This window comes from Culicoides brevitarsis, unplaced genomic scaffold, assembly GCF_036172545.1.
Source record: "Culicoides brevitarsis isolate CSIRO-B50_1 unplaced genomic scaffold, AGI_CSIRO_Cbre_v1 contig_70, whole genome shotgun sequence".
In the NCBI taxonomy this organism is placed as follows: domain Eukaryota; kingdom Metazoa; phylum Arthropoda; class Insecta; order Diptera; family Ceratopogonidae; genus Culicoides; species Culicoides brevitarsis.
Genome location: NW_026973454.1, coordinates 1 through 25,000, shown reverse-complemented (window position 1 = coordinate 25,000; position 25,000 = coordinate 1). Strand labels below are relative to the sequence as shown.

The window sequence follows — 25,000 nt, the reverse complement described above, 5'->3', positions numbered from 1 at the left end:
TCTACAAGTGGGGGTTTTACGATGAAAAAAAAAACTGCCTCTAATCTCTAACTCTTTACGATATACAAAGAAGAATATTTCACTACACAAACTATTATTTGATGGCTCGCGAGTCTATGTTTTGCCCGCGAAGTCTTATCGATGAACGGCGTTCCGGCGTGTCGTAAACACGTGAATTCGACGTCATCGGCTCGTCTTGTTGCTGGTTCGTGCTGTGCTGCATTTGGAGGTTGTTGCGTCGATCGCGCGTCGACTCGTGCTCATTGTTCTGATTTGGTCCTGGCATGACGTTATTTCCCGTGGGAGCGCCCACAGCTCCCGCAGTACCGCCACTCGTGCTACTGGCATTCCGCGATCCGCCAAACTTCAGCATGTTCCAGTCGAAGACGTAGTCGTACGTGAAGCCCTGCCGATGGAACAGCGTACGGAAGAGTTTGCGCAAGTAACAGTAGTCGGGACGCTGGACAAAGTCCAATTGACGGCAGTAGCTAAGGTATGTGGTGAATTCCGCGGGAAAGCCCTTGCACAGCTCGTGCACGGGCGTCGACAGCTTTTTCTCGCTTATCCGTTCGTATTTTTGTCGTTTGTTGGCCGCCTTCAAGCCTTGCCACGGCAACGTGCCGAGATTGAAGTACATGAGAACGTAACCTAGTGACTCGAGGTCGTCGCGTCGCGACTGTTCGATGCCCAAATGCGTGTTGATCGAGGCGTAGCGCGCCGTGCCCGTGAGATTTTTGTTTTCTCGGTACGGGATGTGCGTCATCGTCTTGGAATCTTTGTATTTTTTCGCCAAGCCAAAGTCAATGATGTACACTAAATTACCCTTTTTGCCGAGACCCATGAGGAAGTTGTCTGGCTTGATGTCGCGATGAATGAAGTTGCGCGAATGGATGTAGTCGATGCGCGAAATCATCTGGTCCGCCAACAGCAAGACCGTTTTCAGCGAGAAGCGACGCGTGCAAAAGTTGAACAAGTCTTCGAGCGAGGGTCCGAGCAGTTCCATTACCATCACGTTGTAATCGCCTTCCGAACCGCACCATTTTATCGTCGGGATCCCGATGCCGCCCTGCATCATCTTGTAAAATTTGCTCTCGATGTGCAGTTGTGGGTGCTTTGTCTTTATGCATTCTAACTTTATTGCTACCTCTTCGCCCGTCGAAATTGTCGTGCCCAGATAAATGTCGCCGAACGATCCCGAACCGATTTTTCGCCCTAAACGATACTTGTTTCCTACTCGCAACTCCATTTTAGCACTTTACTCGTTTTTTTATTTCACAATTTTTGCGTTTTTCGCTTTTTTCCAACTTTTTTTTAGTACTTTAAACTCAAAATTTCAACTAAACTTCTACTCTTTGTTCGAACGCGACTACAGAAAATGCATTTTTGAACAAATTTTTTATATTTTTTCTTTTCAATCAATTTTTGTAATGTGTCTTGCACACCAATCCAATTGTTACACCTGTTTTTATTCGAATTAAATCCAAAGCGCTTTTCCGTACTTTATTCACTAAATCACTTGCGCATCACGTTATGTACATCGTTTCGCCACTTTTCACGGGACTTTTACGGGAGTTTTAAGGGGCGAAAATTCGCTTTTAATTTTCGTTAAACGTAGCTAAAAAATGGTGGATTCGTTTCTTTGTTGCGTGTGTATGTGTTTTCAGTGTCTGTGTGAGTAACAAGGAAAAATGATTTTCCTCTCCGATTTTTACGTAGAATTAACGTAAAATTTCCGCTTGAACTGTTTGTACGTGCAGTAGTTTTTCCGTTTTTTACATTTCCACGATTTTTACGACCAAATTTTCAGAGAAATTCACGAAAAACTCGCACGACACAATCACCTTTGTAGCAGTTTGACAGTAGACCGACCAGATGCTCCCCACTGACGTCTTCTCTCCTTTACTTTTTTTCCCACTAGAGGCGCTGTCAAATATTTTTACCTGCTTTTTTACTATTTAAATTACTTTTTAATGAAAAATCAATTTGAAAAATTATTAAAATTCAGATTTTTAACTCATTTTAAGCATTTTTCGTTAAAAAATCATGAAAAAATTGAATTATTTTTTTCCTACTGGGATTTTTGTACGTGTCCCAGTGTGAAATTTTGAATTTTCCGTCAATATCTGTAATGAGACGAATGAAATTGATAAAAGTTAATTTTACGCAATTAAACAAAAAAGTTCAAAACAAATTATTTTCGTGTTTCGTGGAAAGTAGGCCGCATTAAAGCTCCAATTCACGTGAAAAGTGTCACAAAAGGTTCCGTGCGCTGCATTTGACAAGAATGACGGTCGTTCCGAGCGATAAAACGTGGGATTTGTCCCTTTACGAGTTGCATCGCGTCCCTCAGCCCATCGTCACAGATAACACGGAAATTGCCGTGTCGCCCCGCTCCCTGCACTCCGAACTCATGTGTCCCATTTGCCTCGACATGCTGAAGAAAACGATGACGACGAAGGAATGTCTCCATCGCTTTTGCAGCGATTGCATCATCACGGCACTCCGGAGCGGCAACAAAGAATGCCCAACTTGTCGTAAAAAGCTCGTTTCGAAGCGTTCCCTACGCCCGGATCCGAATTTCGACTTGCTCATTAGCAAAATCTATCCGAGTCGCGACGAATACGAGGCAATACAGGAACGCGTGCTCGCCAAAGTGAACCAATGTCACTCGCAACAGGCGCTCGTCAACTCAATCACGGAAGGCATCAAGTCGCAGCAACAAATTCGCCCGGGACGCACCAAGAAAGACGGGCATCATCATCATCGCGAGCATCGGGACTCGGGAAATTCGACAAATTCGAATGCAACGGCGGCAAGCGGAGCAGCAAATGGTGATGCGCCGACGTCACAAACGCAAGTTGATCGTCCGTCGAATCCGCCGTCGGTGAGAAGCACTCCGTCGCCATCGCCATCGACCACGAGTTCCATGAGCAAGATGAAACGCACGCAATCGATGCAACAATCGGGCGACGAGAGTGAAACAAGTGCGTCAGAATCGCGTTTGGATGGCGACGAATCGTGTTTGGATACGGAAGAGGGATCGGAATATGGCATTGATGAACTTGAGCTGGTGTTTAAGCCACATCCGACAGAAATGACGCCCGATAATCCGCTCATGAAGGCTTTGAAGGAGAATGCGGTGCGATATTTGAAGACCACAGCTAATGCAACAGGTAAAAATATGACAATTTCTTACAAAATATTTTCTAAAAAATTAAATTTTTTACTTTTTTTTCATAAAATTTCACATTTTTTTATATAAAAATCAAAAATTTCTAATTAAGGTCCTTCCAAAAGTATTCAAAGCAAAGGTTCAAAGTTTTTTTCTAAAAGATTTTATTTTCCAAATATGCAAAAAAATAAAAAAAAAAGTTTTGAAATACATTTTCATATTAAGTCTCAATTTCAAACCAATTCTCAAGCATTTTTTATATTAACTTTTCTATTTTCTTAATTTTATTTTAAATTTGAAAATTTATTTGAATTTTAATTAAATTTAAAAATTTATTTACAATTTAAAAAAAATTAAATTCAAAAACCAAAAATAAAAAAATAACATTCAAAAACCTTTGAAAAAAAATTAAGCTTCAATTTCTAAAAAAAAAATTTCCAAAAAAAATCCGTCTTAAATAATTATTTATTTTAAAAAATTAAATATTAAAAATTTATCAAATTGTTAGAAAAAATCCGAAAAAAGTGAAAAAAATCAAACATGTTCTTTTTGATGAAATTTTAATTTTTTTTTATTTAATTTTTTTTTTTATTGTGATTTTTGATTTTTGAATTCTTTTTTTTTTGATTTCATCACTTCGAAAAAATCACTTAAAATTAATTTTTAATCATTTTCAACCTATTTCCGTCTCCACAGTTGATCATTTAAGCAAATACCTGGCAATGCGATTGACGATCGACCTTGAAAAACAAGCTCCCGAGCATCGTTTACTCAACTTTTGCATCTACATCATGCCCCAAAATGAACAGACCCTTGCTGCTGGCACTCCGGGCAACACAAATGGCGCTTCGACATCCGCGAGCAGTGGCGATCAACTCGTTGTGCTACCTGGATCCTATTCGCTCGCACAAATATCCGAACAGTATTGGAAGGTAAGTAAACCGATGGAGCTCTTTTACACGTGGAAGAAATCCTAGAAGTTAAGGGACTTTCGAAAAGGCTCCGCGGCAAAGAAATAATGAAAAAAGGCAGATTTTAACGAATATTTTTGTGAAATTCTTTTATTTTTTTTTAACGTGTAAGGAATCTCGAGTGTGAGAAAAAGTAGATTTTAAGAGGATAAAATTAAAATAAATGTCAATAAAAATCAAAATTTGTGTCTTTCTTTACTTTTCTTTATTTTCTTTGTCTTAATTTTCATTATTCTACATATCACAACTGTTTATTTCATTACATGCCATTCAATTTCATATTGTTACCTACTTAAGTTTTAAGAGTGTGAGATAATTATAACTACTAAAAAACGGTAAGAATTTCATTTTTTTTTTCGCTAAACAGACGTGACACATAGAATTATTTGCATTTTTCTTGCTTTTCTTTCGTTTTTTTGATTATTCTATGAGACCTATAAAATATAAAATGAAGTGTAAGCTGCTCCTCGTCTTCTACTTGTTGTACTACGAGAATAAAAGCATTGATCCATTATTGGTACAGAATACTTTTTTTTGCGCTTTAACAAAAATATTGTAACATTTTGATGGATGGTTGGAGTGATGATGAGTTGGGTGACAATAAAAAACAAAAATAAATAAGAATGTTGAGTGTGACTTATGGAGGACTGTTTACTGCAACATCTTTCGTTATGGAGGATGAGTTTTTGAGTCTGTGTGCGCCTTTTTACAACTTGGATGCAGCTCCTTTGGTCACAATTTGCTTCAAACTGAAGCTGGACAGGGAGAAACCGACGAAGGCGAGCAAAGCTGCCGATCCGACGGTTGTTCTGTCAGTCACTTGTCGACTGTTGCCAAACTGAAATGAGATGGAAAAAAAAAATTAATTTATTTTGATGTTTTGGTCGATTTAATACTAAATTTAATTGAAAAAAAATTATTTAAAAAAAAATATAAATTTAATAAAATTAAAAAATAAATTTTAATTTAATTTAAAAAATTTTTTTCTTAAATTTATATTTTAATTTTTTTTTATTTATTTTTTTAATTAAAATTTTAATAATTAATTATATTTTTATTGAAATTCAAGTCTTTTTATTGAGAAAATTTCTAATTTTGTCAAGAAATTGTCCATTTAACGTTTAAAATAATCAACATAAAAGCAGTTATTCTGGTTAAAACTTGTCCGAAGACAAATAATAAATATTTTATTTGCTCAAATGTTGTAAGAAAATACAGATTTCTTCATCGGATTGTCCCACATTTAAAATAATTTTACGAAATTTTAAAGAAAATATCAACTTTTGGTCAGTTTCATGCAAAATTAAATAATTTTCGACCATAAAAAGGGCATTTTAATGACTTTTCCGGCGCCAAAAGTGAAAATTTGGTGAAAACTCATCTCATTAAATGAAATTTTCAACCATAAAATTAAAAATAAACAAAAAATTACAAAATTTACAAAAGTTCATTAACAATAATCGCTCAAAGTGGGTGTGAGAACAGAAGAATTCACAAAATTTGTTGTTAAAAATAGTTCGACGCAGATTTTTTTGTCAATATTTGCTGAAATTCTTCCCAATGACGCATAATCTTTAACGTTTCACTAATGAAGAAGATTTTTTGTTGTTTTTTTCTTATCATTCTCAATGATTTTTTGAAGAATATTTTTTTGTCTCGTAATTCGCACCAGACTTGCATATATTTACTTGGTTTCATTCAAAAAATCCTTGGGTTAAATTTTTTTCTTCATAAATTGCGTTTTTATTGATAAATATTACTTTGTAGAAAAAAAACCGGGTTAATGCTGTCGATTGGAACGAGTCATTCAATTTTAATCAAAGACGAACAAAAACTTATCAAAAAAGAAACGGAAACCCCAATAATTTCGATTTTGTCCCGATTTGGATTTGTCTGCGCTAAAAATAGAAAACAATTAAAAAGTAATAATTTTTGTAAAATCGCAAAAAAAAAAGTTTTTATGATCGGGCAAAGGTCGTTTTCAAAGACGATGTTACGTCACGATTATTTGTTTACAGAGACTTTTAACGACTGGCTGACTAAATATTGAGGAAAGTGTGAATCAGAATCGTAAACTTTCCAAGAACGTGATGCTTTTGTAATTAAATTCGAGGATTTTTTACGAATGGATGCAAAGTGTGGCCATACAAAGTTGAGAATTGGCTCGTTTTGTCTGGTGTCGTCGTCGTTTCGCTTATCATATGAATCTGAAACGTAATAAAATTGTTTTGTTTGCGGAACATGTGTGAGAAAATTTACTTTTTTAAATACGTCAGGCATGATTTGAGCGTCATAAGGGGCAAAAAATGAACTTTCATCATAAGAACTTTTATTTTTTTTTTAATTTTGACCATTTTTGTTAATAAATTTTTATTTTTGGGGAGTATTTTTAAAATTTTTGACTTAAAAATTATTTTTTTCTTTCAAATAATGCTTTTTTTTATAAAAATTAAGAATTAAAAGTTGACCAGAGGCCCCAAAATTGTAGTAAATCTCAAACAAAATTGAAATTTTCAGCATAATTTGATCATTTTTTGTTGAATTTTTTCTCTTTATCATTAGAAATTTAAATTTTTGAGGATAATTTTTAACTTTTTAAACATAAAATCCTAAACAAATAATCTTTTTTAGCAGATTTTGATTCTGAAGAAGAATATAGACCTCAAAACGGAGGTAAAACTCCAAAAAAATAAAGTTTTCATTAAAATTTCGGGTTTTTCTTTACTTTTGTGTCACATTCCTGACATCATCGCATAATTTAGCGCTTAAATTGCATCCGTAACCTTCAAACTTTTAATTTTTTAAATATTTCTTTTATATCATCGGTGCATAACATCATATTTTTTGTCACATTCAATCGTCATTTCATGTATCTACGTATGAAAGAAGACTTCATAACGCGATTAGATGCTTATATAACACATAAATTATTTTTATTTTTATCTGGCTTCCCTGTAGAATTTTTTTTTCTGTACTCAATTGTCACAAAGTCTTGTATTTTTGTCTTTTGTTTGAACTTGTCGCACCGTGAATGCCTAAAAATAGTGACTTTATTACAAAATTTCTGTCTTTGAAAGTCACATGGATGCATCGGTGCATACAAAAAATGTGCATCAAACCGGTTCACATCTTCCGGATACACAAAACTCATATAGGTTTTAGGTTTTATCACCTTTTCATGTGTACGTGTGATTTTTTTTTGTTCATTTCAAGCGTTTTTGAGATAAGAAAGCTTTCTTTATAGTATTGCGAGACTTTATTATGTCTCGCACAGCTTTTGACTGATAGTCGGACAATGAAATTGTGAGTCAAGGATTTTTTCAGTTCAGGAAGTCTGGATTTTCGTTTGAAAACTCACCTGATGAGAGTAATTAACTCGAACTGCATTCGCGATTACCGAAGTCCTCATATCTCGTATTTGGGTGAAATTTTTAGTTTCGCTCTCCTTTAAAAATTAAATCTGAAAAATACAAATAATTTTATTTTAATATTTTATGTTTTGACAGTAAATTCAGAGCCGGCTTTAATTTTGAAAAATCGATATTTTTTCGAGAATTATCTAACCATGAAAATTTTTTGGGGAATTTTTCTTATCGATTTTCACAAAATTCAAGAGTTTCCGGGTCGGATGAATTAAAGTTTGAAGGGAAATTTGTGGATTTTTGTTTGAGGAATCCGCGAAACTAATTCCCTTCCGTTGTTTTCTCACCTCGAAATTATTCTGATTTATTTTTTAAATACGATACGAGAGGTGCAGTGACAACCTTGTGATCTTGTGTGAAAAGAACGATTTTTGACATATACGACGCCCAATGTGATTTTTTGAAAAACGAGAAATGTGCTCGTGGATTGAGGAACGGTTCACTGGAATGGGTTTTAATTTAAAAAATTTAAAAATTTAATTTAATTTTTTTTTATAATTTTTTGATAATCATTATTTTTAATTTCAATTTATAATTTAATAATTAATTAATTCTAACTTTATTTAAAATTTTTAAAAATATTATTGTATTTTAATTTAATTCAATTAGATAATAGTTATTGAATTAATTGGTTTTTTTTTAAATTAATTTATTAATAATTCTAACTTTTTTATTTTTTCTCAAATAATTTTGAAATTTAATTATTTTAATTTTCTCAAAAAAAAAATTTAATTAATTTAATTTAATTATTTTTTCTCAATTTATTTTGAATTTATTCAATTTATTCAATAAGTTGATTCTAATTTAATTATATAATTTTTTAATTCAATGAAATAATTATTTTTAATTTATTTAATTTTAATTTTTTATTTAATTTAATTTATTTGATGCAATAAATTAATTAATTCTATCTAATTTAAACATTCAATCTCTTTAATTTTATTTTTAAATTATTAATTTAATTTAATAATGCAAATAAAATCTCTTTATTTTTAATTTAAACAATTCCCTAACAACTATCTAACAACGAACGGATTTCTTGATTTTCGTATTTCATCAAATTTGTGACCTTCAGGACCAATTGTTGGTCCCGTAACTTCTGGATTAAAGTTCAAATCCCCTTGAAACTTCTTGAAAGACTTCTTTTTCTTGATTTTCTGTTGATTTTTCACCGATTGAAGGATTTGTTCAGCAACACTCGGTCTTCTTCCCTTTTCCGGGAGCTTTTCTATCGATTTATCTCTGAAAGGATTTGTCTCTACAGGCAAATTTCTGAAAGGATTTATGTCTTTTTCAACCAACGACTGCCGAAACGGATTTTTATCCTTTTTCCTGCTCTTCGACTTTTTACTTTTCCTTCCATTCCACATTGAGACATCAAAATATTTCGGTCCCACGAATACCGGGACAATTCCTTGTGCAACAACAGCTTCTTTGTTCTCATTTTCCCATCGTTTTATGAATTTGTGGTCTTTGGGAGCTTCATTGCACAAATATCCGATATTGAGAACTCTTAAATCTTCAATCAGCTCTTCTTCTTCGTTGAGTTTTACTTTGCTGAGACGTCTGTCTTCAGTGGTTTCTATTATTCGCATCTTTTCGACATCGATTTTTTGGACTCTGCTTTCAGGTACATATTCAGGACGGTCGAAAGAATATTCACTGCTTTCCTCATCATCGGCATCAAAGTCCCAAACCCACTCATCAGAGTCCATTTTGATGAATTATCTGAGTTTTTGAAGATTTCTACAAGAAAATGCTTGGTCATGAATGAAAATCTCAAGAAAAATGAAAAATTTACCTAAAAATTCTTGAAAACTCCTTAAAATTCCTTTAATTTTTTATAATTTTTTGTACAAATTACCGGCAATCCAAACGAAACTTCCCTTAAATTGACCAAAATTGACACTTTTGACGTTAAATTGACAGTAAAAGTCCATGCTTTGGTACCAAAACAAACAATTCCGAAACAGTTCTCGATAAAACTCTCACAAAAATCATGCCTGCCGTGATTCTTCCGAATATTTTAGTGACAGGTAAGGACTTTTAACACCTCAAAAGCTCAAATTTTATCATTTTTCGCTCAAATCAGGCACTCCTGGATGCGGAAAAACGACCACTTGTAAGCGCCTCGCCGAAGCCTTGAACTTTAAACATCAAGAAGTCTCGGAAATTGTCAAAGCACACGACTTCACAGACGGTTACGATGAAGAACTTGCATGTCCCTTCTTGGATGAAGACAAACTTCTTGATTATTTGGAGCCCATTATGCAAGAAGGAGGCAACATCGTCGAATATCACAGTAACGAACTCTTCCCGGAACGATGGTTTCAACTTGTTCTCGTCGTGAGATGCGATACGCAAGTACTTTTTGACAGACTCACTGCTCGCGGATACAATCAGAAGAAAATTGAGCAAAATATGTCGTGCGAAATCTTCGGAACGATCCACGAAGAGGCCTTGGATTCGTACAAACCGGAAATTGTACATGAAATTCGCAGTGAAAAGGAAGAAGATTTCGAAAAAACTCTCCAGTTAGTGAAAGATTTCCTGGAAAAATGGAAGAAAAAGTGAAATTAATGAAATATATTTTTTATTTTTAATGAAAAATTATTTTTTTTAGTGGGAAACGTTCGTTTTGTACCATTTGATACAAATTTCCCTGACATACAGGAACATTTCCTGTTCTTTTTTGCGATGCTCGTCTTCAAGTTTGTCCGTGGCTTGTACATAATCCAACCACGTTTCACAAGAGTCACCTTTAAATTCTTCAATTTTCGTCAAACGAACGTGAAACTCGTCCCTTAGCACAATTTTCGCAAAATCTGTTAACGTTTTCAAGCTACTTTCAGGCACCAAAGCCATATAATCGTTGCTAATTCCATGGAAAACCGCCAAAAACTTGCGAACCGCTTCTTTGGGTACTTTAACAGTCAATTTACTCAAAAGTGTCAACACAATCGCCAACACTTGCACCTCAATCTGTTCCGGTTGCTTGTAACTTTTCTTATTTCCGCTCACACTTTCGTACAAATTCGCTAATGTGTCAATTATGGCAACAATTGTGTCGAAAAACCACGTTTCCGTGCGCTCGATGATCGTCTGGAGCCACGTGAGGAAGCCACATTTCACAATTAGCACGTCCGTAGCTAAGGGAAGCCGCGTGATGGCCTTGAAAACGTTCATAATGTTGATATTTGTCTCGGTGTCGCTCAAAGGAGATCCGTAGCAGGACATCAACAACTTCAGGATCGGCGATTTGAAGAGTGCCATAAAGTCGTCGATGGTTTTTGTGCCGTCAGCGAGAATTGTGAGCAAATAATTGCGATGTTTGGCGAATTTTACGTCAGAATTGAAGAATAAATTGTAGAAATCGGGCACGGAGGTGAAATCAAAGACGGGTTTAACGACGAAATAGTTCGATAAGGCCGGGTAGAGATCGTGCAAGGCATGCTGGAAGATGGTAGCTGCATGACCGACGAATTGTGTTGTATATGTGGAAGGACGAGGAAGAGTTTTTGTCGAATTCAGCTTACACAGCGAATGCAATCCGTTTTGAACTGAATCGTAGAGACGTTGCCAGAGCTCTTTACCAAGAAAATGTCTAAAAATGAAGAAAATTTTCGGTTATTTCAGGTTTTTAGCACTAAAAAAGACAAAAACTTACTTTCCGCCATCCAAATGTGAACGACATCGCATGAGTGCTTGACCAACAGCGAGTCTCATATGCAAATCCTGACTCGATAGGGCAGCAAACAAGAACGGGACGAGTCCTTTTTGTACTGCAATAGCCACTAAATCGACTTGTTCCGGCGCAAAAATGCCACTCAACAAGGGAATGATGAACGCCGGGTCATAAAGTGCTGAAAAATCGTCCTCTTGTGTGTCGAAATAAGCTTTCATCGTAAGTTCATGTTCTCTTGTGTCGTCATTTTCCAAAATTTTTCCCAAAAATTGCACTTCCAGCATTTCCTGTCGTTGTTTCTTCGTTACAATCGTCATTTTGGGCACTTGACTCACAGCATCGAGCTTCCTCCATACCGGATAATCCGTAAAACTTTTCCTAATCGCATTTTCTTCGATCAATTTCAACGTTTCCAAATTTCCACTCTTCTTATTTAACGCATCGGCACCCTTTTCTTCGTCTCCTCGCAACGAATGTCGCAAAATCGCCGCCTCACCCCATAAGAAAGGCCTAAATTTAGCAAGAGACACCTTTGAACGTTCATATAATTGTAAAAGTGCCAAAATATATTGATCCGTTTTGGACAAACTCGCTTGATAGGCACCCAAATATACGGGAACGTGCTTTTCCATTGCCAGAGAAGGTCCTTTTTTGATGAAAATGAACGTCAAATGGAACAAAGCCTCCTTCAAAGGAGAGTCAACAGTGCCAAGAGCGACATCAAAGTACCCTGGATGATTGATAAACGACTCAAAATGCTCCGAAAGTCCATCTGCGCTGTTTTGATCTTCATATAAATAGTCGAGAAGTGCTGAAAGTTGTCGTAAAATGACGTCACCAACGGAAGTTTTGGCACTCAATCCTGCTTTGATGCTGTTTTTGACGAAAGTTGCCCAAGTATTCGTGGTTGTGATAACTGAGGGATCAAAATCGAGTTTATTTGATTCCGTAAATGAAAGCCATGATTCCAAAATAAAAGCAGCTGATGGGACAATTTGATCAATATCTAAAAAAAAATTAAGAAAAATTAATTAAAATTTAATTCTTAAAAAAAAAAATTGTTACTTACGATCTTTTTTCAGTAAAATATTCGCAAGAGTCAAGAAATTGTTGATAAAATTGACAAAAACATCAATTCTCTTCGACGCAGTTTCTTCATTGACATCTTCCTTCACACTTTTCCACGCTTTCCAATAAATTGCTTGACAAAGTTGGAATTGCACCAATTCAGCTTCTTGCACTTTTAATGCTTTATTTGTGAAATCCAAGCATTCGTTGATCGGCATGCAAAAATTAATCAACTGCACGGAGCTCAAGACGTTTTCGCGGTAAATGGCGCCAACCTTCAACGGCTTTTCGATCGTTTTAAAGATGCCCGTTTTATATTCGGCGTAAATTTTGTTCAACAAAACCTTGTCTTCTTCGGGTTTTAGTAAGCCCAGTTTGAAGGCAGTTTTCAACAATGGATAAGCCAACTCCTTTTTCGTGTAAATATTTTGCAGCAGCTCACGGAAATTCTGTTGGTAACGTTCATCACGTTCGACAATGAGTGTCAGGAGTCGCGTAAGTGCCTTCGAAAGTGTCAAAGCCTCGTTTTCGATCAAGCCACTGATGAAATCCAGCTCAAAATGTTTGATGTTGTGCGGAAATTCGTTCAAATAAGTGCCTAATGACTCGAGAAGTGCTTCACTTGGTTCAATTTGTGTCAAAATTTGTCCCAATTTTGAGACAGTTTCTTCTTCCAAGGACACCGTTTTCGTTTCCGACAAGATTCGAAGACATAAAACGATCAATTTAGCAAAAAGTGGCTTGTCGTGCACCTTTTTTACCTTGACATCGCATAATTTCTTCAGAATTTCGATGGAATCTTTACTTTCCAAGTCGAATGCTTCCAAAGTTCGTATGAGACTGTCGTGTTCTTCGTCAGTTCTAACTTTTTTGTCATCAAAAATGCCTTTAACTTCGGTCACAATCTTCCTTCGGAAGTATTCCATGTATTTGCTGCACCCGGAAAACATGCCGTTCAAATCTTGAGCGAGATCCGCGATAAATCTGGCAGAATTTTGCTCAGAATTCAGTGAAAAAAGCGACAAAATTTGGTATTGTTCGACGAAAATGTAACGAAGTAACCAATCGCCAAGAGATTTGAAGGAATTTTTGTCATTTTCGGCTTTTTCCAGTTCAGCACCTTTCGCTTCGAGGCATTTATCTTCCAAATTTTTCAATTCTTGAATGAGTTTTCGACTGTAGTTCGTACAAATCGTACAATGTTCCTCTTCAAAGGCTTCGCGTTTTGTCAATTGAACCACACAAAAAACGATGACTTGAATCAATTGCACGATCTGCAAAGGACAACCAGTGATCGTGACATCTGTGAAAAATTCATCGTCAAGTTGATTTTTGGACAGAATTGAGTCAATAAATGATGACAAAACCGATGGAGGCTTCAATTTCGAGTGTTCCGATAACATTGGGAGGGATTCTTCGAACGTGTTGAAGTAAGAAACGACCGCTAAACTACTGTTTTGAGTGACTTTCGACACGATTGACTAAAAAAAAAATTAAAAAAATAAGTTAAAAATTTAAATTTTATAGAATTTCAAGACTTACTTGATCGGGAATTGCATAAAACAGGGCCAACAATAAATTTTCGAGGAATTTTTTGATCGGTTTTTGTTGTGAGCTGTCCAAGCTTTCGTATTTTTTCAACATTTTTGGTACAACTAACGAAATTATTCCAGCTGTGATCACTTCTCCTTCATTTTCTTCACTTTTAACTGGAATTACGTCCATTTTGTCGATTCTTTCGAACAATGAGGTCAATTCTTTCGACAATTTCTTCCCACTTTTTGACTTTTCTCGGGTTTCTGTGTCTTCAGACCCAAGATTTTCGACTTTTGTGTGCATTGTGGCAATAATGAAGTCAATAACTGCTGTGTGACTTTTCGCCGGAGTTTGTTTTAACGCTAAAATTAAGGCGTTCAGCTCGATTTGGGTGTCATCGAAACATTGAGTAGATGTTAAAATTTTCTGTAAAAGCTCCAATGACTCGCGTTGTAGCGAAACTTCACTCTCATTCGCTTCCGAGCTCGTAATTACTTTAACGAGTGTTTCAAAAACGGGTTTGAACAACTCAAATTTTTGTTCGAAGACGTCTGGTTCAAGAATCAGCATTAATTTGACGATTTTCAAGTTGACTTGGAGCTTTTCCTCACGAGCTTCTGGTGCCACGTGCTGTTCTTCGTTATGAAAATTGTAAATTGGACTCAGAACGTTGATAAAATTCACAATATCTTGACTTTTTTGGATGACGCTCGGTACCATTTCGTGCAAAAGTAGGATGATGTCCAACGTTAAGCTCAATTGTTGGTTAATTTCGACTTTTTTCTCGTTGCCTTTGAATTTAATGCTCAAATGGAGGGCATTCAAGAGCGTTTCGACACTCGGGAAATACGCGAAAAGTTGATTTATGATGTTAAACTTGACTTTTCGCAAGTCATAGTCGAGAATATTCTCCATATTGGCAAACGTTGTGAGGAACAAACTGCATCGCTGCAACATGATGGCCAATAATTTGATGAGTTGCACTCGCATTTCCAAGACACCGCCTTTGATCAACGTATTTTCGTCGAGATGCTGCAAAATTGACTGACAAATCGAGAAATTCAAGATGTATTCGGAGACACGTTTCGGATCCATGTGTCTCACAGCAGCCAAAATGGGCTTCGGATCGATGGCGAGTAACAAATTTTGCGTGAAAAAGACACAATTGAACCAGGATTCGTGTTTTTTGGGTCGAATTCCCATCGTGAGGCGATCCATAAGGACTCTAATCAGTTCTGGGCACGCTTGAATAATCGCCAACACGAGTTCCGACATTTGCTCGTGATTCCAAAAGCTCTTCATGTGACGCAAAGCCAACATTTGTGAAATATTTTTCTTATCTTCTCTCCCGAGAGCGTTGAAAGCGATGCCATGTTTGCGCGAACACAGTAAAATCTTGCAAAACTCGTGAACTATTTCAGCAGCTTCTTTTTGATGTTCTTCCGGCACGAGACTCGGCTTTTTATGGATTTGGAATGCGGGTCCCCTGTACTTGTTGTACACGTCGAGGAGACAATTGATGGTTTCTTCGGAAAAAGCGCGTTTTTTCTGCGTTTTTAGGATGCCAGCACGTTCCAAGACTTGTTCCCGAAAAGTTTTCAAAATTACAGCCAAATCTTGCAAGTCGTCGTAGATGAGACCTTTCATCAAGCCACGCACCAGATATTCCCGTTGCAAAAATTGATTCACGAGTTGCACGTCTGTCTCGAGTAACAGCGATAAAATGTACTGAACGTAAGATTTTCTCAAATTATCATCCAAAGTCTCTTCCGTTACTTTGAATCCCTTGAAAATTGTCTCTTCCAGCGTTTTTTCCCCAACCAAAGTGTCCATAACTCGCATTGAAGCTACGCCAAATTGCTGGCTGTTCAACACAACTGCTCCTGTCAGCAATTTTAAGGCACTACTGCGATGCGTATCGTTGTCAGAGGTTAAAAGTTTCAAGATTACACTTCGATTGTTGTTCAAAAGAAACGCGATGCCGGCACAAGCTCCCGCAACAAACTCTGGATTGTTCACAACTTCCAACAGAATCGCGGTAAGAGCATCAAAAACGTGTGAAATGTGAAAAATGTTGCTCTGATCGAGTCGTAAAAGGGCTTCAACGACTTCCAGAACGGTTCCCTTGTTTGTGAGGTAAGTATGAACAATTGTTGGATCCTCCGAAGCGATTCTCGTGAAGCGTTTCATTTCTAAAAATACAAATTTCAGAAGAAAATTTGTTAAAAAGATGAAAAGTCAACTTACCAAAGATGAAATCTGTTCCTTTGAGGGCTTTTCGGAATACCTTCACATCGAACGGTTTCAATTTTTTTGGAGGATTCGCTTTTTTCGTCGTTTCTTCTGTCTCCATAGCTTCATCTTCTTCGTGTTCTTCATCTTCTGCCACTTCAGGCGCAGTTTCACTTAATTTTCGCTTCATTTTTACGGATTTTTGGCTATTTTTTGAGTGAATTTTAATAAAAATACTGTTTTATCAACCACATGGGATGATACGTATGCTGCACGTGTTCTGTAGTGTTTTGGTTGTGAGACGAATGAAAGTGATAAACCATTCAAAAGGCGTCATTCATTTACGGCGTCGGAGGGGGTGGGAATCAATGAATGGCGCCATTTCGTTAATTTCAAATTTTGCCGTTAAGTATGCAATCCACATTTGATGTTGAAAAATTCACATGAAATCCAGTATAAATCAAAATTTTCGGTAATTAAAGGGCAATTTGATAACATTTATCAAAAAATTGGTCTTATCTTCAATCAAAATTTCGTCTTGTTACTACATCGCTTCGCCTCGTGTTGTGTCATCTGCATTTCAGATTAATTAAAATGTAAAATAAACGTCATAAATATCCATTAGCTGCTCGGAGACATGAAACGAGACACAGATAAAAAGTAAATAATTAGTTGCTTGCAAATAACTTGCATTAATATTCATGACAAGGTACTCGCTTGACTTCTAATGTAGAATAAAAAGAAAAAAATTGTTGAAAAATGTCACTTTATCGCAATTTTTTTTTTATTCGAGTTATTTAGGAGTTTTACTTGAAAATCTTGTGATACTTTTTTTTCAACGCCTATAATGACTTAACATTTGTTAAAATATTTACTTTTTTTTTTGACTTATTTATTCGTCATGTGTCGAAGAGAGGCGTAATACGGTCGGATTACAATGAAGTCGATTATTTTAATTTTTGTCGTTGCTTGAGTCTTATTTCTGGTTCTAGGTATTTAAAAACGTGTGAGTGTGTGTTGAATAACGAAGAGAGTTCATTCGCTTGAAAGTTTTATTTTTAATGAGAAGTGAAATTTAATGTCTATTTTTGAACTCGGCACAAGTCATTTTTTTTTAATGAAGTCAAATTGAAAGTACAGCAATTTTTTACATAATGAGGTGACCAACGGAGCAGATTTATTAAAACAAAGCCAGCCACAAAAATTTTAATCTTGTTTTCTATTTTTGATTCAGTGAATAAAAATTTATTTTCTCTTGATATGGATTTGATATATCAACAAAGGCAGGAACCGACAGATGAATTCTTATCTTTAATAACCTTTGTATGTTTTGCGCAATATCTACAAAGAAAAAAAAGTAGCAAAATATTTGGAGTAACCTTGAATTTTGAATGATTTTCGAAAAAAAAAAAATAAATAAATAAATAAAATCAAGAATGAGCCTGTTTTAAAGCTTAACAAACTTTATTTAAGGACAAAAGCGCTTTTTTGAAAGAATTTGTATTCGAATTTAATTCAAAAAAATTTTTTTTTAGAATTAGTTTTAAATGCGTTTTAAGGCTAAAAGAGAATATTTTTTTAGAAAGTTATGTTTGAAGAACATATTTTAAAAAATTATGAAATTTTGAAAAAATTGGGTGCAAAAAAATTATTTTTGAAAAAATAAATTAAAATATTTTAAAATTTATTTTAAAAAATCTGAAAAATTTTTGAGAAAGAGACTTTGAGAAAATTGTTTTAACTAAAATTTGATCATTTTATAAAAATTTCAATTTAATTAAAATTTTGAAAAATCTTTTTGACAACTAAATGTATTAAAATGTTATCCTTTGGTGAAAATTTTAATTTTAAAGTTTATTTTTTTTTTAATTCTGGAAGTTTTTGTGGATTATTTAGTCAAATTTTGTAAGCTAAAGTTCAGATTTTTTTAAAATTATTCAATTTTGTTAGAAATATTACAAAATAATGTTAAAATATTTAAAATATGTGCTTTTAGGTAAGAAATGTAAAATATTTGAATCAATTTGGGCCCAAAAGATTCTAAATTTCATGAAATTATTAGAAATTATATCTACTAAATTTAATCTCTAAAAATTTTTTTTTAATTATTTCAAAATTTTCAGGAAACATCCTTAATTAACATAAAACTCAAGTAATGGATCTGATTTAATAATTTGATTACTTTTAAACAATTAGTTAAGAGTTTTTTGTTGTAAATTTTTCTTATCTTTTGTTAAACAAAAAAAAACTATTTTCATTGAAATGAGTAATTTAAAAAAGAAAACAAATGGTACATGATATTTATTATACAATACTAATAGATAAATTCTTAATTATTATTTTTATAAAAAAAAACCGTTTTTGACACATTATAAAAAATAACATCTAAAAAATAGAAAAAAGAATATTTTTAAATATTAAAATAAAAAATTAAAATATATTGAAGAAATAAAGAAAATTTTAAAAACTTCAAAAAAAATTGCTCTATAACAGACAGACATCAAAAACCCCTTTAAAACGAATAAAAAAAATCTTTTTTAAAAAAATCTTCCAAACTGCATTCCAGACAACTATAAAAATGTTGTTTATTATGTTATTCTTATCATCAACACGTTTCATTCATGGTTGCGATAGTAAATAAACACAAAATCGCGTCGCGCGGTCAAATTCTGACGAAGAACTTACAAAAAATTCAGAATGAAGTGAATAAACAAAACACAAAAAAAAATAACTAAAACGTGTGAATGGAATAAAAATTAACATATTCGTCGATCCTTTTTTCTGTTTCTTTGATTTTTGAAGAAAAATTCACGTGAACTGGATTTAGGTTGCTGATTTTTTTTTCGTGTTTCTCTTTCCTCACTTTTTTTTGTACACGCGAGTCATGTTGAAACATAAGTGAGTTTTGGGCTGGTACGAAACATAATTTTTTCGGTTGATGTTTCTTCGCAGACGGTTCGTTCGAGACTGATGGCGTTTGTTCGGTGTCGAGCGACTACTCGAGCAATATCAATAGTAATAATGAAATAAATTTAATACTGAAATGGGGAACCAGAACAAAATTGTGTCTCGTTGTCTGTGTGTTAGTAATTAAAAGCCAGTTTTTTTGTAGTTCCTCCATTAAAAATGTTTTTTTTTTTGTTTCTACCTACAGGGATTTCGCACATGTGACTGTTGACTTTTAACTTTTTTTTTTGCTCGTTTCGTGGTGCTTTTACACATGTGTGCGCCACATGCTGAACAACCGAGTCAGGATGGCAGAGACACTAAAGGCGGACCATTTCACAAATACAACGACATGGTATGTTGTTTCTTTAATATATTTAACTTGTACTTTATCAATATTTATTGTATATTTTTTTTCAACTTCTCTTTAGTTTTTTTTTTTGAATAAATCAGCGTTGTATTTCACAAACAAGTGACGCGGCTCGTTGATGTAAGCCGTTGAACGCGACGTTGAGCGAGACATGAGAATCAGTTAACCATTAATTTTATTTTCAGTAAACTTCAATTTTCTTTCGAGGAAAATCTTCTCACGTCAAAAGATGAAAATAGTTTTTGTGAACGCCTAATTATGCGTAGTCCTGGTCTCGTAATGAGGCTCAGATCAATGCTTAATATTAGGCAAATAATCTAAAAAAAATCTAAAAAATGCGAGAAAAATGGGTTAAGCCTTATCTTATCTCAGTAAGTTGTAAAGGGAGAGTTCGTCAATCTCGGACGGTTATTGTACCATTTTATAACGTCTTATCTGTCATTAATTTATTGTTTTGTTACATTGATTTCAGATTTTATTTGGATTTTGATTGATTTTTGCTAAAATTTTATTTTTTTTTATATTTTCCTTATTTTATTTTTGCTTTACTTGACTTCTTTAATTCGAATTTCATGCTCTTTGAAGTATGAAGGTTCAAAAATATTTATTAGAAAGGCATTAAAAGTTATCGACCATGATATTTCTGTTAAATTTTTGGTCACCACGTGCCCAAACTGATGTTCATGATGATTTTTACCGTTAATTTTGATGTGATGTTCATTTCATATTTAAAGGATTTTTCATAAAAAAATTTAAAAATAATTAATATTAATTAAATCAATTTTATAATAAATTAATTCAAATTTCATGTAATTTCATAAATTAATTATTATTTTTCATTTTTTATTTTGAAATTTTTATCGATTTATTTTTTTTAATATTTTTTATTTCAAATATTTTTTTATTTAAATTTAGTTAATTTTAATATTTAATAAATTATTTATTTTGAAAGTATTTGTAAATTAGAATTATTCATTATTTAGTTAATTATTTAATTTCAAACTAATTAATTAATTATTTATTTATAATTTTTATTATAAAATTTTTATCGATTTAAATTTAATTAATTTCTTTATTTTATCTTTATTTTAAAATTTTATTGATTTAAATAAAATTAATTAATAAATAATTTTTTGTTTGAAATTTTTTGGTACCTTAAAATCATATTTAGTGTGAAAATTTTTTAGTATTCATAATTTTAACAATTTTTTTAAGATTTTCGAAAGAAAGAAAGAAAGATAAAATGTTATCAAAAATCTGAATAAAATCAATTGCAATGTTTAACGGAAATTAACAAAAAATAAAATTATTCATAAAATAAAAATAAATTTTTTTCTAAAATAAATATTTATTTTAACACAAAAATTGAAAAAAAAAAACGATATTTTGCAATTTTATAAATTTAAAAATTTTCTCTCTGACTTTTTGCAATAATAATCAAACGTTTAATGAACACACGACTATATTGTCCAATCAGAGGAACGCAAGTATTTTTTAATCATAAATTGTGAAATACTACAACGAGAGTGAAAACCGGCTAAAAATAAAGAAAAATAAAAATTTGTCGAAATAATTCTTATCAGACAAAAGTGAGTTGAAATATTGATTCAGCAGGTCAAATTCTGCCAATTTGTTAATGATTTAAATTTATTTTCAATCAGAAATTAAAAAAAAAATTGTTTTGGAACTGCGGTGACTCATTTTTGATAAACACTACTCAGAACATCGAAGGAGATAAATAAAGAGCAAACAAAAAATATTTAAACCAAAGGTAAGTTTTTGATAAGCAAAATTTAAAAATTTCACAATTTTTACATTTGATTTTTTTTTCAGTTTCTTTCCAATCATTGAGACGTTATGATGTTCAAACTTCAAATAATTTTAATTTTTGCTTTCCTCGTTTGCGGTGCATTTGGTGCCAAGTACCACTGCGAAGACTTCAATGGCGACCTTCGATGCTCTTTTGAAGGATTGCGATCAACACGAGCCAATCCCAAACTCGACCTGCAGATAAATCACAAGCAAAAAGTTGTCTCATTAAGCATCACCAAGAGTCAAATTCCCATCTTACCATTGGACATTTGTGAAAAATTCCCAGATTTGCTGAAGATTAGCATTACAAACAGCGAAATAGAAGAAATTGCGGAAGATGCCTTTGATGCTTGCGAAAATCTACAATTCTTAGATTTGTCGAGAAATAAGCTGAAAAGTCTGAAGCGGGCTTCATTGAATGGAATGAAAAGCGTGACGGAACTGAATGTTGCCTCGAACCAATTGGATCTCGAAGATATTGACGTGATTTTGCGTAAAATGCCAAAATTAAACAAAATTGCGTTGAATGACAATAATATTAAGTGCAATGACATGAAAAAATTGTTCTCGACTTTGATTGAGAAAAATATTCATTTGGACAAGGAATTTAATTCAGCGTCACTTAATAGTCGTCCAAAAGATGCTTCTTATCGAATTGTGGATGGATTTATTTGTGTAACAGAAGAAAATGAAAATTCTTCATTTCTGAGTAAATTTTGGTCTCTTATTAAAAATGTTTTAGGTTTTATTGCAAATATTTTATATAATATTGTATATTATATTTTCAAACTATTGTGGTTCATCTTAAAGTTATTGTGGGCTGTATTGATGTTTTTGTTGAAATTAGGTCTTTATTTATTAATTCCATTTTTACTCTATTATAACCGACACTATTTTATTAGAACAGAAACACGTGTAGTATTTTTATAATTTTTTTTAAGAGATTCTTTTAGGCGCTCTAAATAAAAATTTAGTGTATAAATAAAATTTTTCAGAAAAAATAAATACTTATTCGTAGAAAAATATTATGTATTAAAAAATAATTAATTAATTTTTTATATTAATATAAAAATAATGTGTGATGCCCCAATTTAAAAGAAAATAATCGTTTTTTACTCTATTTTCATAATTTTTTAAGAAATTTTCAAAATATTTTTAATTTTTGTATAAAAAATGTATCTTACCATGAATTTTCTTTTATTAAAATATTTTGTCTAAAATTACTAAAATTATTATTCAAAATTTTTTGAATTTTTTTCAAATATAATTCTAAATTTTTAATTTTTTAAAATAAAATTTTCTGAGATCAATATAAAATTATCGATTCTCAACTTTAAAAACAAGAAAAATAATCTAAAATCAGTTTGACATTTTGAATGGAAAGATATTTCAAATCTTATTTTTTTTGACCCTTATTTTGGAAAAAAAAATGTTTTGGGACAAAAACATCGAAAAAATTTGGAACGGCCTTACCCCATTCTGAAAAAAAAGTTTGTTGGACAAAAAGCTCGAAATAAATTTTGAGAAAACAAATTTTTTTTTTACCAAAAATAGTTCATAATAATAAATTTTATTTTTTTTTTACTTTTTTGAACTGAAATGTGATAAAAAACAAAATTATGTAAGCCAAAAAAAATTTTACTCAAAATAAATTCAAATGTAACCTACATATTAAAAAATTAATAGAAATAAAAAAAAACAAAACTTTTTTTTATTAATTTTCTTTAATTTTTATTTTCTTATAAATTTTTAAGGATTAATTAAGTCGCACATTCAACTAAATAAATTGCAAATATAAAAAAGTTACGATCTAACAATAAATACTTTTAAATTTTTTTTTTTGACTTGAAAATTTTTCTTATTAATTAATTATTATTTCTCCTTTACATTTCAGAGATTTTTTCAGACACACGCGATTAATTAAAAAAAAAAGTTATTTACAAAAATTTCCTATTCTAAACACTTTGATGGCAGTTCAGACAACTTCGTACAATGAAGTTTCTATTGCGTCGCGGGACACTCGTTGAGCAAAATGTTGTGCAGATGATCGTAGTCGGTCCAATCCTTCAAATCTCCCCGAATCACGACATTGTTGATGCATCCTTTGAAGTTTTCGCGCGACAACAATGTCCCCTGTGAGGCTTGTTCCGGAATGCCGCCGATGTACAACGGCGATTTTGTCTGAATTTTGTTGCCGCGATTCGGCGTGACGTCATAAACACTGGTCAGATTGTCGACTCGCACAAATATTTGCTCGGAGTCGTAGAGAGCGTAGACTGTGTGCCATTTGTTGTTGCAAAGGGCGTATTTGGAGTCCATGGATTTTGTGGCGCGAAGGGGAATGCCGTCGCCCATGTCAGTGGAAAAAACGATCTGAAAAAATTTTTGGTTGAAATCTTGAATTTGATTAAGAAAAATGATGAAAACTTACATTTCCGTTGTTCATTTCGAGTGAAAGTGCGGGAAATCCATCTCTGTCACTCACGCTCAACAAGATTCCATTCAGTTCGGATGTTTTGTACTCCAGTTGTAGTTCGAGAACTCTTCCTACGTTGAAGTTTCGTTCTAAAAAAGCAAATTTTTTATTAAAAAATGAAATTTTTCGTGAAAATTTCGTTACATACTGTAAATTCCGTACGCGTCTCCCGGAAAATACGATCCCTTTTCCACGCGCGGGAAACATTGTCCCACATTTTTGTGAGAATTCACTTTTGCCAGATCCTGCGTGACGTTATTCACGCTAAATTTCCTCAGACATCCCTTGAATCCCTCCAATTTCGATACCAATTCGCTCGGCAGGTGCATCGCCTCGTCCGGCAAACCGCCGACAAACAATTTATTCGAAGCATTCAATTTCTTTGGTATCTTCATTTGTTGTGCATGCGTGTTTTTGTGCTGCAACGTGACACTCAGCGTGGCGGTTCGATTGAAAGTCACGAGTTGCACACGATGCCATTGTCCGTCGTTCACTTTCACCGGCAAATGGAGACTTTGCTTCTTGCGACCCCGAATGATGAGTGTCAACATGCCATCACGCAGCGTCAACATGATGTAATGCTTTTGCTTCTCTTTCGTACCGGGAGCCACGAATAAGATGCCGTTCGGGTAAAAAGTGCGGAAATCCGTTTGAATGAGGAAATTTCGCTGCCACAAGTTTCGCGTGGGAATCTTCGTTTCGGAGTAACTGAAGGGAGCGTCGCCGAATTTGAAGCCATTTGGCTCGTAAGAATAACTGCCAACCTAAAATTTTTAAGGAAAAATTAATTTTTTGAACTTTTTAAGAGGTAAATTTGTTAGAAATTGAATTATACTTACAAAAGTTGAGGTCAAATGTTAGGAAAAAATTAAATTAGTTACTAAAATCGTGCATTTTTGTTAATATTTTACAAGTTTTTATTAAAAAATCCTTAATTATTAGTAGTTTAAGGCAGTGAAATGTTAGAAAAATGTTAAAATATCCAAATTAGGTATTAGTTAGGGTCAGGATCGCTCACTTCTACACTATCTTCGATACAATTATCGTCAATATACTCATCGTCGGCCTTTGTATTAGATTTTTTTTTTAGTAATTTTATTGGTAAAAGTTAATTTTTAACGCAACTTACCCGATTACATCCACTTTTTGGAGCCTCCATTTGCATGCCTTCGTCATCATTGGCCATTTTTGGTCCATCACGCCCCAGATGAACGTTGGAAAAGCTGATAAACTTGTCGAAAGAGATGCTTTTGTTGTTAAAAACCAAATCCTTGATCGCTCCTTCGAACGGTTCCAACGAAGTGATTGCT

The 25,000-nt window shown here is 33.3% G+C and overlaps 6 protein-coding genes and 1 long non-coding RNA gene across 7 annotated transcripts; 2 read left to right on the top strand and 5 right to left on the bottom strand.

Moving 5' to 3' along the window:
* Positions 1-6: 6 nt before the first annotated feature.
* LOC134836598 (discs overgrown protein kinase) lies at positions 7-1,848 on the bottom strand. Its single transcript, XM_063851790.1, has one exon. The coding sequence runs from the start codon at positions 1,244-1,246 to the stop codon at positions 95-97; it is 1,152 nt and encodes a 383-aa protein (XP_063707860.1). The 5' UTR covers positions 1,247-1,848; the 3' UTR covers positions 7-94.
* A 322-nt stretch (positions 1,849-2,170) lies between these two features.
* On the top strand, positions 2,171-4,319 carry LOC134836594 (E3 ubiquitin-protein ligase RING1). The gene is made up of 2 exons (XM_063851787.1): positions 2,171-3,173; positions 3,869-4,319. The coding sequence occupies exons 1-2, from the start codon at positions 2,285-2,287 to the stop codon at positions 4,147-4,149; spliced, it is 1,170 nt and encodes a 389-aa protein (XP_063707857.1). The 5' UTR covers positions 2,171-2,284; the 3' UTR covers positions 4,150-4,319.
* A 250-nt stretch (positions 4,320-4,569) lies between these two features.
* Positions 4,570-7,962, bottom strand: LOC134836595 (uncharacterized). The gene is made up of 3 exons (XR_010162315.1): positions 7,853-7,962; positions 7,502-7,603; positions 4,570-4,981 (listed from the first exon to the last, which is right to left on the bottom strand). It is a non-coding gene; the product is annotated as an uncharacterized LOC134836595 (long non-coding RNA).
* A 498-nt stretch (positions 7,963-8,460) lies between these two features.
* Positions 8,461-9,468, bottom strand: LOC134836599 (uncharacterized). Its single transcript, XM_063851791.1, has 2 exons — positions 9,367-9,468; positions 8,461-9,311 (listed from the first exon to the last, which is right to left on the bottom strand). The coding sequence occupies exon 2, from the start codon at positions 9,278-9,280 to the stop codon at positions 8,582-8,584; it is 699 nt and encodes a 232-aa protein (XP_063707861.1). The 5' UTR covers positions 9,281-9,311; positions 9,367-9,468; the 3' UTR covers positions 8,461-8,581.
* Positions 9,469-9,486: 18 nt separating this feature from the next.
* LOC134836600 (adenylate kinase isoenzyme 6 homolog) lies at positions 9,487-10,184 on the top strand (the record flags this gene model as incomplete). The annotated part of the gene is made up of 2 exons (XM_063851792.1): positions 9,487-9,601; positions 9,658-10,184. Coding segments are annotated over 2 exons (597 nt in total), but the record flags the coding sequence as incomplete, so codon positions are not given.
* Positions 10,146-16,332, bottom strand: LOC134836597 (nucleolar pre-ribosomal-associated protein 1). The gene is made up of 5 exons (XM_063851789.1): positions 16,102-16,332; positions 13,861-16,046; positions 12,320-13,799; positions 11,233-12,256; positions 10,146-11,169 (listed from the first exon to the last, which is right to left on the bottom strand). Exons 1-5 carry the CDS (start codon positions 16,274-16,276, stop codon positions 10,185-10,187), a joined length of 5,850 nt encoding a protein of 1,949 aa, XP_063707859.1. The 5' UTR covers positions 16,277-16,332; the 3' UTR covers positions 10,146-10,184.
* A 6,732-nt stretch (positions 16,333-23,064) lies between these two features.
* LOC134836596 (laminin subunit alpha-1-like) lies at positions 23,065-24,912 on the bottom strand. The gene is made up of 4 exons (XM_063851788.1): positions 24,820-24,912; positions 23,839-24,454; positions 23,646-23,779; positions 23,065-23,587 (listed from the first exon to the last, which is right to left on the bottom strand). The coding sequence occupies exons 1-4, from the start codon at positions 24,874-24,876 to the stop codon at positions 23,216-23,218; spliced, it is 1,179 nt and encodes a 392-aa protein (XP_063707858.1). The 5' UTR covers positions 24,877-24,912; the 3' UTR covers positions 23,065-23,215.
* Between the last annotated feature and the right edge of the window lie 88 nt (positions 24,913-25,000).

Excerpts from the sequence above, each read along its gene's own strand:
- LOC134836594 (XM_063851787.1), top strand. The coding sequence starts at position 2,285 with ATGACGGTCGTTCCGAGCGATAAAACGTGGGATTTGTCCCTTTACGAG. Across the intron at positions 3,174-3,868 it reads GACCACAGCTAATGCAACAG|TTGATCATTTAAGCAAATAC; the intron begins GTAAAAATATGA and ends CCGTCTCCACAG.
- LOC134836599 (XM_063851791.1), bottom strand. The coding sequence starts at position 9,280 with ATGGACTCTGATGAGTGGGTTTGGGACTTTGATGCCGATGATGAGGAA.
- LOC134836597 (XM_063851789.1), bottom strand. The coding sequence starts at position 16,276 with ATGAAGCGAAAATTAAGTGAAACTGCGCCTGAAGTGGCAGAAGATGAA. Across the intron at positions 12,257-12,319 it reads TATTTTACTGAAAAAAGATC|ATATTGATCAAATTGTCCCA; the intron begins GTAAGTAACAAT and ends ATTTTTTTTTAG. Across the intron at positions 11,170-11,232 it reads TCACATTTGGATGGCGGAAA|ACATTTTCTTGGTAAAGAGC; the intron begins GTAAGTTTTTGT and ends CTTCATTTTTAG.
- LOC134836596 (XM_063851788.1), bottom strand. The coding sequence starts at position 24,876 with ATGGCCAATGATGACGAAGGCATGCAAATGGAGGCTCCAAAAAGTGGA. Across the intron at positions 23,780-23,838 it reads AGACGCGTACGGAATTTACA|AACGAAACTTCAACGTAGGA; the intron begins GTATGTAACGAA and ends TTGCTTTTTTAG. Across the intron at positions 23,588-23,645 it reads TCGAAATGAACAACGGAAAT|ATCGTTTTTTCCACTGACAT; the intron begins GTAAGTTTTCAT and ends AAATTTTTTCAG.
- LOC134836598 (XM_063851790.1), bottom strand. The coding sequence starts at position 1,246 with ATGGAGTTGCGAGTAGGAAACAAGTATCGTTTAGGGCGAAAAATCGGT.